Source organism: Melanotaenia boesemani, chromosome 7 (assembly GCF_017639745.1).
Source record: "Melanotaenia boesemani isolate fMelBoe1 chromosome 7, fMelBoe1.pri, whole genome shotgun sequence".
In the NCBI taxonomy this organism is placed as follows: Eukaryota; Metazoa; Chordata; class Actinopteri; order Atheriniformes; family Melanotaeniidae; genus Melanotaenia; species Melanotaenia boesemani.
In genome coordinates this window covers 20309683-20322389 of record NC_055688.1, presented here as the reverse complement: position 1 = coordinate 20322389, position 12707 = coordinate 20309683, and the positions used below count along the sequence as shown (strand labels likewise).

Here is a 12707-nt window from a genome sequence, read left to right as displayed (position 1 = left end):
CATGTGATGAATATAGAGACAAGACTGTGTTGTTTAATTAACTTTTATTCTGTGAACAAAATATTCAGGTATCCTTTAGATAAAGTTGACTTTGATCCCACTTGGAGGAGTTTAAAGTTAAAATCTATATTTAAAAACAGAATTATTTAATTTCAAATAAGGGTTTTAGTCCAAGTTGTATAAATAGAATTTGTACAATAATATTATAGTTTTATAGACTCAACCAGGTATAATTGGTTGGCTGCAACACCAGCATTTCTGTTTAATATCCATTTTCCTAGTGTTATACTGTACACAATTATAAAGACCAGTGTGACATTATAAGACATTTCTGTGCAAAGTGTTGTGTATGATTTTAAATTGCAATAATACATACAGCCTGGATTTCTAAAGAAAGTGACCATATCATTATCTTCAAAACAAAGTTGATGTTGAAAATGTGCCAAAGCATCACAACACTAACACCTGCTGTCAGTGAGCTGAAGAAAAGCTCCAAATAGTGATGCAGGAGAGATGACTTGTAATGTTCATTAGGCCAAAAAACTATGTGACTGCTCACTTCAGTGAACAAGCCTCTGGTCTGATCAACTTACAAAACAAAATTAAACCACAGTCTCATGCTCATCTTAGAGTCCACTGCCTCTCATCACTTCAGTCTTTGGATCATTTGAGGATTCAGTCCTCTGCTGTCCTCATTTAGCCTTTGCCTTTCCCATTGTGGTACGTAGTGGAAGAGTGCCCTCTGCCCACGAGTCGGGGTACTGCATCATCTTCTCCCAAAGACTGACCTCCTCTCCAACTGAGTCCAGTTCCACTTCCTCTTTCCCAACTTTTACAGTGCCTGCAGAGACCAAGTTTACACAAAGAAAGCAGAATGAACTCATTATGATTATGGGTGAAATAATAATTTGATAAATCTTTTGTACATATGAGAGGAAAAGACATAAAAACCCTTGTGTTTCAGCAATAATCTCAAGACTTTGACTGTGATGTTTTTACAATAAACAAACTGAAAAAAATGGTTTTCCTTTCCATTATGTAAAAAAAAAATTATTACAGCCACTGTCACAAGTCTCTCCAATAATAATAGTTTAGTGTTTGTACAGATTGTTTGTACTGGCTGAGATCTCCTCCTTATCAGAGCCTAAGTTTTGAAATGCAGAACAAAATGCACAGATCTTCTTTTGTCAAAATGTGAGCAACAGTTTGTTATGCCAAAATGAGACCGCTAACTTAGTATATACATGTAAAAGTTATGACTTTGTTCTTTTTTAGTTTCCTTGTTGAGCTGACAAATATTGGGATTTACCTTGTCCAGAGCTGAGGCGAACCCCTCCCAGGAAGTCATTGCTTAGCTTGGCTTCATCCCACACAGTCAGCTCCAGACACATCCCCCTCAACTGCTTCAGAGTCACCTCCTTATACACAAATGTGGTGTCATAATGGGGGTTCAAATTCTTCTTCACAACTGCAGTCTTCCTCTTTGTTGTCTTTTCCTTAGTTGGGAACAAGAACCTGCAGAGGCACAAACCAGCTTTTGGTTAAAAAACACAAATGCTTGTTTAAAATGAAAAGTAGGATTCTAAGAGTTGCTTGCGTCTCACTTACCCTTTTACAAAGCTGTCTGAACTACCCTTAGATTTCACTGCTATCAGATTCTTTGCTTCCTTAATGAGGACATGTAACTCTCCTTCTGCAGGTGCTGCTTTTTTGCCTGAAGACAGGACAAATCCTAGAAACTCAAGTACATCAAACAGAACTAAAAACAGCTTTATCTTTTCGTCTTTTTGTTTTTTACCTTTGGCTTTCTCAGTGTTCGCCTTTTCAGGGGTAATGTATTTCAGTGAGATGATCAGCTCTCCTTTGTACTGCACAAAAGCTGAAGCTGGTACAACAGAGCCCACCTAATAAACAAATTATGATTATCAGGGAATTAGTCCTGTTAACCAATGAATAGTGTCACCTCATTTTGACTTGCTTGACATTTGGGATCCTTGCTTTGATTTAAGGACACAAGACTGTCCTGCTAAGTTTCATACAACTCCACTGATTTGTAAGAATCATGTCTACATTCATCATGACTGCCACCGCTAGCTTTGAGCATTAGCGGATAACAAGTAAATATTGTATCATCTTAATTAAAGTCTCTTCCTCTGATCTACCTTGGCCATAAGCTGCATTTGATCCTCACATGGAGAGCTAAGGTCTCTGCAATCCAGAGCAACTTCCACCTCTCCCAGGAAAGTGTTGCGGCTGAGACGACCATGATGCCAGACTGATATCAACATGGAGCGGGTGACCAGCTGAGAGCGGCTGATAGAGTACTGCTTGGGAAAAAGACCAGGCGATTATCAAAGGGTTGTCTCACGGCTGATGGATCAGTCTTATGTCATTTTAATGATCTGGGGATGAGTGGGTTTTACTGTATTTACTGATCACAGATGAAAACAGACTAAAAACTAGGATGTCTTCAAAAACGAATAAAGAATATATTTTATCTTTATTGTCTAAAACAAATTAAAAAATTACTGGGCAACTATCTGTTGCTTGGACTCATTCAGCTCATTTCTCCATCAGCAGTTTATTTGTCACTGTATCTAAGCTGACTTCATTGGAAGAAGGAGCAAAAATCAATATTTGACAATAGTTGTACTAATCTGCAGTGTCAATATCCATCTTAAGGTCTTCATAGGTGTGGTCATTATTTACAGCAGATACAGCTCAAGGGAGTGTCATGGGACATCAGGATGAGGTCAGCAGCTGCAGTCTAGTTACAAACCATCACCTTTAATGTTTCATTGTAGACAGGGTTGATGGTGTTGCTCTTGATGCTGGTCTTCCTCTTACTATGGCGAGACTTATCGGGGAGCAGATAACACTTAACATAGCTGAAACACAGAAAGGAGTATGTTAAGCAGTGTTTTTCCTCGCCACAATTATTAGTCTTCAATTGCATTTCCTGTGAAATACGGAGGAAAAAAAATATCTGTAAACATTCAATTTCCTGTGAAACTCAGCTAATCACCTCTGGGATGTAAGTACTGAGACTGTAAGCACTGCAGCTTCTTATCTTCACTGATCAAAGCTGTGGCAACATTGCTGAGTGATGTGTGTGTGCACTAGAAATATGTGTGTGAGACACGACCAGCCCTGGTGCACAAGGTAGGTCAGTGTGAGCAAATTTTGCTTCAAACTATACATTTTTCCTCACATTATAGCTGGGTGTAAAAAGCTGAATATTTACGGGTTGGAAAGCTGCCGTGAGGCATTGCCGAAAGCCAGATTGCGGCACTCCTTAATGAAGACCTGGAGACTCTTGGTGTGTTCGTTGTAGCTGATAGAGAAAACGACATCTCCAGTCACCTCCACGGTGTCAAAGTCTCCCGCTTCACTGTAAATACTCATCAAGCTGCCCAGTGTGCTCTAAACAGACAGGCATGAAAAACTATTTACCGGGCTTGCATTTGTCTAAGTGCAATTTACACGGAACACAGAATTTTATATGATCAATCCAATATTCAAGAACACATACACACACACACACACAAAAAAAACAATATTATGGAAACGAAGACATGTTAAGATTAAAACATTAGCAAGCATCAGTTAGAAATTATCAGGACTTTCTTTTGATACTAAAATCCAGAATAAAACATGGGAGTCTGCTTTTCTTTCCTCTCAGGATCTGTTAATACCAAACAATTTGGCAGACTGCACATCAGTTTTGCACTTCCTAATGTGAGAGGATATCCTGAGGTTAAAGATGCTTGTTAAGATTGCTTGACAACAGTCCTGCAATGAGACACACTCATTTGTTTTATAAGCTGAGAGAAGTGTCAGTGTGTTGTTACTTTTGAGCTTTGCAGGCTGGGGGAACTCGAACCCATCGCTCTTTTATGGAAGTTTACCAAGCTGTCAATATCTTCGTCCTCCTCTTCATCCTCCTGCAAACCCTTAAAAATAAATACAATTCTTGCTGGCTTACACATATACACATCAGTTTCTTGTAGCATTATGTATTACTAAACAATAAACACACCGTAAAAGGTGGAACAAGAATATATCTAATATTTTACAAATAGCCACCATTATTGATATCTGACTCTGAAAGAAAGGTAAAATATAAATGTCCCTTTAAAACCAGCTGTTTAAATAAGGCCAATGAGGAAGTAACTTCGACCTTTGTTCCCACAAGCAGTCAAATATTTCATTCCAAAACATTTCAAAGTTTAAGAACCAGAAAAGAAAAATCAATCAACTACCAGCTTTAGTATCAGCATCTAAAACCAGAGGCATTCTCATTTTGGAGTTTGTGTCCAACTATTTTTGTAACTGTCCAAACAGATGGCTCGATGTTCAAATCCATGTGCAGCTGAATGAGGTGAGAACAGACAGGTACTGCCCATTCTACAGCCTTTTCTATGAGTTAAAATTGTATTCACAGAAAGACTGCATAAATGTGTAACATAATTTATGTTTTCAAACACGTCTCTATAATTTCATCTCAGCTTGATTTGTATTTTACATCTTCATGTCACCATTTAAATATGAATGAATATGATTTATGTCTAGTTTGATATACATAAAACATTATTAGATGCTGGCAGTTTTGGCCCCCATTCTCTGTATGAGCACAGTTGACACTGTTAAGTGTTGGTTAGCATAGTTTTAGTGTTTAGTGAGATTACTCCAATAGGTTTTAGTTTCACTTTTAAAAAAAAGGTGATTTCCAGGCAAGAAGAGGAATGTAACTATGGTAAGAGACTAATCTTTTTACATACACTGTCTTCAGCCTTTGAACCTACAGGTGGTGTTTAAATTGCAGTGTTTTCATGACTCTGCATGCAGGTACTACAGCAACTTGGCAGCTGTAGTAACTTCTTCTCATTACATCACTGCTGTCTGAAGACATTTAAGGGGTTTCCTAAAGATCCTTTAACTTAATATAAATCAAACATGGATGAAAAACTGTCATTTAAATTATTTTATTCCTTCTGCTTTGTGGCTTAATGCTGACAGTAGATTTTGTTTTCTGTCTTTACCACCACCTAATTTTCTGCACATGACTTGTGGGTACCACATGCCGATCTGCTGTCAATGATGTGTTGTTGTGCTCGAATATTCTGGTGATTCTTTTCAAATCTGTACTATAGAAACCTTGAGGACTGTCAAATGACCCCATTCAGGAAAATAAAATTTTCTGAAGTGAAGTTAACTTGAAGATTGGTTATATAAAAAAAATAAATAAATAAAAAATTATACAGAAGCAGTAGTTTATTTCTTCTAAGCACTGCTTACCTGAACATCTAAGCCCGGTACAGACTGGCTCCGGTACCCCATTGAGGCTTCTGGTGCGTCACATCCAACACGCAGGTCCAGAGTTGAGACACACTCTAATAAATATACAGATAAGCAGTTCAACACAAATCTTTCTTCAAAGCATGTTCATATGAAGATACAAACCTGCCGGTTTATGGACCCGTTTGCTCTTCTTGAAGAGTCTATCAACTTCATTCTCTGGGCTCAGACTGACTGGTTTCACTTCCATGGCCTACAGTGGGAGAAAAACAGCTATCTGATATGAGAAAAGAACAACAACAACAACAACAAAAAAAAAAAACTATTTGAGACCAACAGAAATGACCTTACAGTGTTGGTGATGGAGTTGGGGCCATCAGAGACATTATTTACTCTGACTGGGACAGTCAGACTGGAAATGCTTGATCCTGATGGGCTGGAGGGAACCGAGTGATGCTCTGGCCTAGTTGACAAAATAATCAACAGCTACTTTTCAGTATTCACATATACACAAAAACCTTCAATATAGTGCGCTCTCTTGAAAAGATGATGTCTTCCCCTGAAACTCATCTCAAAACATTTCATGTGAATCCTGTGACGATTCAATAGCAACACAATGAACAGGACTGAATTCTTCTTCTTAAACTGGATTTTAATATCTTAAAAATTACGCCAGAGTCCGCCCATTTCTCTCTTGCCAGCACGGAGGTAATGATGCATGCTTTTATTTCTAGTAGATTAGATTATTCTAACGCCCTGCTCTCTGGTCTTCCCAAAAAGTCCATTTCAAACCTACAGCTACTTCAGAACCTGGCGGCACATGTTCTGACAAGGACCAGGGGGCGGAAACACGCCAGATTTAAAATTGCTGCATTTTAAAACTCCTTGTGTGTTTCAGGATTGATTTAAAAGGTTCTTTTATTAATTTATAAATGTCTTAATGGTCTTGGGCCTTCTTATTTATCGGACCTCCTTTTAAGTCATGAACTCTTGCGTACCCTAAGGGTATTTATTCATTCATTCTAAGCTGTTCTTATTGTTTTTTTAAAGTTATTTAGTTTTCGTTTAAACTCCAGTGTTTTCCTTGTGGGGATCCTCCACGCTGGGGGTTTTGTGTGCTCGGTCTAGGGGTTGTTGCCGCGGTGATTACCTTTGTCTGGGTGGCTGGGGTCCTGCATTGAAGCCTTATGGCTTTGGTGTGGGGCCTGATCTACCCTGATTGGGGTCGTTGCTGCGGCGGCGGCCGCTGTACGACATGGGTGGACTAGCTCCTGGTGTGGATGAATCCCCATGACATTGTTTCCTCACAGCAGCATCAAGCCAGATATTACTTTTAATATTTTGGAGACAGAAATTAGAGAGTACAGACTGGGGGGCTGCTTTTTGTGTGTGCATACATGTGTCTGCAACTGTGAAAGATTTTAATGAGTTTTTTTTTTTTATTGTTAAGTAATTCTATTTTGATGTGTAAAGGCTTGTTTTGTTTTTAATATGCATGAATTGAAATATGCTTTTTAAAAATCATGTAAAGCACTTTGTGTTGCCTTGGGCATGAAAAGCACTTTAGAAATAAAGTTTAAAGTTTAAGCCAGCATCTTATGTCTCCTTAGAGTGAGGCCTGGTACACATGTAAGCTGCAGTGTTTAACTGAAACATATTTTTGAAGTGCAGATTATGTCTTTACTATATATTTTTATTGCTCAACTTTTGAATTTCTGCTATAATATTTTCTATATAGTAAGTTATGATAACTTTAAACTCTCAAATAATGAAAACAGTGATCAAGAACCTCAGAATAATCATCTCCTAACTTACAGAGTGGTGTATGCTCATCAACATTCCCAGTTCAAACAGGATCTAACTCAGCTGTGTTCAGTCAGGTATTAGAAACAGATTTCAATAGTTACTTTGACTTGGCACAAAACCAGATGTTGGTAAGTGGGAATAAATCTTGTACATACTGATTCAAATGTTACTTAAAAGTTCATGTAAGAACTACTTGTGATAGTAACTGGCCATGAGTTTACCTTGGTTGCTCAGGAGTCGCACTGCCAGATTCAGTCGCATTTTTACTGCTAGCTATACTGCCTTTCTCAGCAGACTCTGTGTCACTGTGAGATGGCTTTGATGTCTTGTCGCTCTTTGATTCAAGGGATTCCCGTGAAGCAATGGATCCTGAATTCTCACCTGAATGACTGTTAAAGAAAATGCAAGAAAAATGTCAAGGCATTTTCCAATGTGTGCTTTAAAAACATAATACTAACATTTCAAAAGCAGGTACAACTGATATGAAGATATAAGATGCACCTTTTGTTAACCGGCTGATTTTTCAGCCTGGGCAGAGGCACAGGTTTAGCAGGATTTGGCATGTTTTCAACACTTTCCAAGATGAGTTGTCCTGTTGTCTCACGCTTTGTCACTAAAACACCCAACAAAATGCTGTTATCAAGCTTCATTCCAGCATGGTAATGCAGTTCTAACATTTCTCTGTGTTTCCATTGAACTGAAACCACACTGCTGTAGCTACAGGGAGGGAGAGTGATGTTTACATTCCAAGTTAAACCACTTCCTGTTCCTTTACTCACATGGCAGCCTTTTTTTCAGGGAGGCTCTCACTAGGTTATGTCCAGGAGCCTCAGAGAAACGGTTGATCCTTTGATTGTAGAACCAGTCGCCTGTCTTTTTCTTCATATCCCTACAATCCAATATTAATGCTTTCATAAAAGATAATCAGAATTTATCTCAAACTCAACATTATTACATTAATAGAACACTGTACATGGTGATATTGCTTATGATAACAATGCTACTTTGTCATACTGTAGAGAATTTTATCTAGTTGTGTCAGAAAATAACAGGGTTGGTACTTGTCTGGTTAGATAAGAAGCACAATGGACTGTTGATCTAAGTCTTTTTACTTGCTCACGCAAACAGCCTGTGGAATTTACACATTTAAATATTTGTGGACTGAGCAGAGCTTAAAATAGAATATTAAAACCTGTATTCCAAGTTATTTTTATATCATTGTTTTAAATACAGGCCTACAATTAAACTTCTGTGACTTTATTATAAATACTTTGACCTCTGCATATTCTTTCATAAACCTCATAATGATATGAAATAACACGCTGGAAAAAATACTTTACAGTATGAACATGTCCACTTCAGATTACTTTGATTCAATCCCTTGAACATCGGCCTTGATGTGTGCTAATTTAAGAAGCTCTTCAAACCAACCAAGAGTGATGTCTACTGAAAACTATAATCTTTTTTTTCCAATTTTTCTAAAAGGAGCCACAGCAAGACTAATAATAATGTTTGTGAGTTGTTCCTAAAGATTATGAAGTCTAGAGGGCACAGATAACCTAGAGATTTTTCATGAGCTGTGTGGCAATCCAATAGGTGTATAAAACCTTAAAAAGCAAGCTTAAGACAGGTCACTTTACATAATATATGATGTGTTAGATGTAATCATTTAAGAAACTGTTGATGGATGTTGTCTAAAAAAGGAGAGACACATAAGAAAAACAACAACAAACTAACCCAGCTTGGCACAGTAAAAGCATAGCGACCATTATTGGCTCACTTCAATAAGCAAGTGAATACCTTTCAGGACCCATTACAGTTTGCATATTGTAATGGGCTTGGGGTTGAAGACACCATCATCTACCTGCTTCAGACAGCCCACTCTCATCTGGACAAATCAGGCAGCACTTTGGATGGATTCTTTTTTTTTTTTTTTTTTTAATGTAGGACTAGAGGAATACAAGTACCTTTGAGTTCAGCTGGACAACAGACCAGACTGGAAATGCAACACAGAAGCCATCGACAGGAAAGGCTAGAACTGACTCTACATCTTAGGGAAGCTGAGGTCATTTAATGTCTGCACCAAGATGTTGCATTTTTGTATAATTTTGCTGTGGAAAGTGCAATCAGCTTTGCAACCATATGCTGGGGCAGCCAGAGTCAGAGTTAAAGAAGCTGAACAAACTAATCAAGAAGTCTGGTTCTGTGCTGGGAATAACTCTGGAGCTGCTGGAGCTGATTGTCCAGAGAACAATGCTGCACAAGTTACTGAACATAACATAATATTTCATTTTTCACATCCATATATTTCTGTCTGCCACAAGTTAGCTTCAGCCAATCAGATCAATGGGCTTGAGCCAGCTGGTAAAAACTTAGCATCTAAAATAACAAGAAAAGCTTTAGTGTTGACTTTAGTCCTTCTTTTAACAAAAAATACCTTCCACTTCTGATGAAACTGTTGTTATAGGAAATGTATGCTAGGCCCTTAAAACAGCTGATTACACCCGGTTGCAGACATACACATTGACCAGTCTGCCCCTACAGGTATGGGTATTTGTCATGCACACTTCAGATTTGGAAGTAATAACACCAGCAGGAGGCTTTTTCTCAGCTGTCTTCACAAAACCTACCACAGGTGCCAGTACTGGATGTTGACTGGCTAAATTTAATTTATAAGCATCCCCATTAGCTTTTTTAGGGTGGTCTGAAGCTTTCTGGTTTGACACAACTCCCATATATAGCTTAAAGCTTGGCTGAGTGAAATCCATCAAGCCTCCAGAGAATACAGGTTCCAACATCTGGATTTAATTTACACACATATACAAATACTGGGACAGTATTAATAAAACATTTCTTACGATTCTTTCACACACACGCTGCACAGCCAGGATCCGTTGGGCAGGACTGTTTGGCAGTTGCGGCAGACATAGTGATTGCACATCTTACACTGGTTGGAGAAAACTGTCAGACGACTCAGAGGCTGCTGGCATCGGCCACAGCTGTGTTGACTGTATTTCCCACTGCCACGTTTGGCTCCTTTCCTCTTAACTTCCAGCAACCCTGCCTTCAGCTTCCTGAGTGTGAAAGAGAGGGACAGCGAGTAAATAAATAAGACCACCACCACAGTTTGACATAAAGAGCTGGATACAGACATGTGAGAAGCCCTCTGGAAGAACACATTTTTGTTGGTTTTTTTCTTTAAAAAACAAACAAAACAAACATGTAAATTAAACAACTGGGGATATGAAAACTAATTCTTTCTGAAGAAAAGAAAAATCAATGTATAAGGTAAGAATTAGACAATAACTAATATTTCTATGTAATAATGATATTAGGATCCAAACCAAAGGAGTTAGTTAGTAAACAATATAAATAATCTTGACATCCAGGCTTGACACGCAAGTCTTTATTTTTGGGTAATGTTTAAATAAATTCAGAAAAGCTACCCAACTTTAGCATCAGAATGAGAAAGCAATCCATTATTTTTTTTATTAAATTAAGTGGAATGTTTCATAGTGGTAAAAATGAGCTTGTTGGTGCTGTTGTGTGGAAAAATTGGGCATATCCAGTCCCGTGTTATTTGAGGATAGTTTGGCCTTAGTAAGATCTGACATATTTTGGAGCTTGGGGAAAGAAATGGGAAGCAATCTCTCCTCACCGTACACGCTGCTCCTCTACCAGCCTCAGCTCCTCGTCCCGTCGGAGAACCTCCAGTATCATCTCCTGCTCAGAATCACTCAAGAAGCTGAGGTTGATCATGTCAAGAGCTCCCACCATTGTGCCTTTAAACGAGAATCGCCACTGCAGATGAACTGGCTCAATCTTGTCACTGTGACATTGAGATGTAGTCTCTGAAAACAATAAAAAAAATCAGTAATTGACTGAAAGTTTCTGCTCTTTTTAATTAAAAAAAAACACAGCAGAAGACACTTCATGGGTGAAAACGCTGAAATAAAAAGTACATGCTTTATAACTGTATGAAATCTCATTGCAGACTGAATCTAGAGCTGTTTTATACTGCTCAGCTTTGAAAAGCAAAACAAACACTGAAGTTAAAAGTGATGTCTCTGTCAATCTTAAAACCAACATACAGGTTTCCCACGACACATGACCAGAGGAATCAGTCTGCAGCTTCAGATTAAGTTTCTTGCTCAAACAAGCTAACCAAAATGGATAAATGAGAAGAAAGAACCAGGACGCTAGAGGATTTAAAAATCCCACAGAAAGCCACTGTGCGGGTGAAAGGTTGTTTAAAGTGTTAAAGTGGGGCAGGCAAAAACAACATGAACTTGGCTGTCCTGTAAGGTTCCCACCCTCTTCGGATACAGAGCCGGGTGGAGTTCAGAAGCGTAACCATTTGCTTAAGATCAAAATCACGCTTGTCATCTGTCATGGTTCCATCTGAAACTTAAGCTTCATATAACGTGACACGAAAGGACATTAAAGTGCAGTTCGCTGCGTGCAAAAACACAAATCTTTTTCCTCATTGTTTGAATGCTTGTACCAACTAACTTATGCAAGAGTTAAAACGATGCCTGCAGGGTAACTTCGAAAAAAATTGAATAACTACCAGGAAATTGTACTTGTCTAATAAAAAGAACTGCACTTTACTTACCAGAAGTTTTAGTGGATGGATATTTTTATATTAAAAAAAATCTAAAAAGTTAATATTGAATTTAGTATTGTACTCTGGTTGATACAAATATATTTTAATTCTTGAGCGACTTCATGGCTCACTCGGGCTTTATGGCTCACCAGTCTGCAGCCATTATGTTTAATTGCATTTTTAATAGGTTTCTTAAAGCCCACAATTAGCAGTTAACGGCGTCAACGGTCGAGCGTTGACATTACGTTACTAGCTTAAAATGAATATAACGTTGCTCCCAATTTCATCTTTAGGACTAACAATATGCTTACGGACCAACAACGAAGAGTTATACCGGGAGACAGTATAATTACTCCTCTACGCAGCTGAGTCTAAATAGTATATTTTGTCTTTAACTGAAGAAAATCACACACACCTGTCGGTAAAAGTCGACAACACTCCGTACACGGTGCTTGGCTTGTCGTGGTTACTCCGGAGACAGAGTTATTCCTAACAGAAGCACAAAGCAACAACAGTTTAACAGCCAAAAACAAGTTAACCAACATTTAAACTGCCGTGTAGCTACAAAAAAATAATTCTTTCTCATTTTTTTTTTTTTTGGTCACAGTCATAACCATAAAAATACCTTTTTTCTTTGCTCTTGTCTCCCGTCTCCTAAGTTGCAATTGTTTCTGTTCAGTAAGGGAGTCTCAACAAGTTCCGGAAGAAAAAGGAAAGTTTCTAATAGTCAGGCAGGACCTCCTCTCCACATTTTCCATGACAGGTGCATTTCCTCTGCTCCGTTTGCCACAAGAAGACTGAATGTGGAAAACTGGCCCCACGGTGACGACCCAGTTATAATGAGCGGCCGTTTCCTTACCCTGCCCAACTCTTTCGTTTTTTCTATGCTAACAAAACTTGGAACAGGGAAGTGCATGTCATACTTTTTCTTTACTCTGTGGAGAAACAACTCCCTACTTACTACATGCTGTAATTAAAATTAAATTAGACTAAATGA

At 38.3% G+C, this 12707-nt stretch overlaps 1 protein-coding gene across 2 annotated transcripts; it reads right to left on the bottom strand.

The window, feature by feature from the left end:
* Nucleotides 1–27: 27 nt before the first annotated feature.
* On the bottom strand, nt 28–12620 carry sytl4 (synaptotagmin-like 4). 2 transcript variants are annotated; one of them, XM_041990015.1, is made up of 18 exons: nt 12336–12620; nt 12126–12199; nt 10763–10955; nt 9963–10178; nt 7884–7993; nt 7606–7717; nt 7326–7493; nt 5650–5761; nt 5464–5551; nt 5299–5393; nt 3852–3953; nt 3245–3423; nt 2786–2888; nt 2163–2324; nt 1799–1904; nt 1609–1714; nt 1310–1515; nt 28–841 (listed from the first exon to the last, which is right to left on the bottom strand). In XM_041990015.1, the coding sequence occupies exons 3-18, from the start codon at nt 10879–10881 to the stop codon at nt 693–695; spliced, it is 2133 nt and encodes a 710-aa protein (XP_041845949.1). In that variant the 5' UTR covers nt 10882–10955; nt 12126–12199; nt 12336–12620; the 3' UTR covers nt 28–692. The 2 variants fall into 2 exon arrangements, with proteins under 2 accessions (XP_041845949.1, XP_041845950.1); XM_041990016.1 differs by having other exon boundaries at nt 10763–10886.
* Between the last annotated feature and the right edge of the window lie 87 nt (nt 12621–12707).

What these genes read in the sequence shown, in the direction of transcription:
- sytl4 (XM_041990015.1), bottom strand. Translation starts at nt 10,881, where the DNA reads ATGGTGGGAGCTCTTGACATGATCAACCTCAGCTTCTTGAGTGATTCT. An exon ending in AGCGTGTGTGTGAAAGAATC is followed by an intron (nt 7,994 to 9,962) that starts GTAAGAAATGTT and finishes ATTGGATTGTAG; the next exon opens with GGATATGAAGAAAAAGACAG. An exon ending in TCGCCTCAGCTCTGGACAAG is followed by an intron (nt 842 to 1,309) that starts GTAAATCCCAAT and finishes TGGTCTCTGCAG; the next exon opens with GCACTGTAAAAGTTGGGAAA.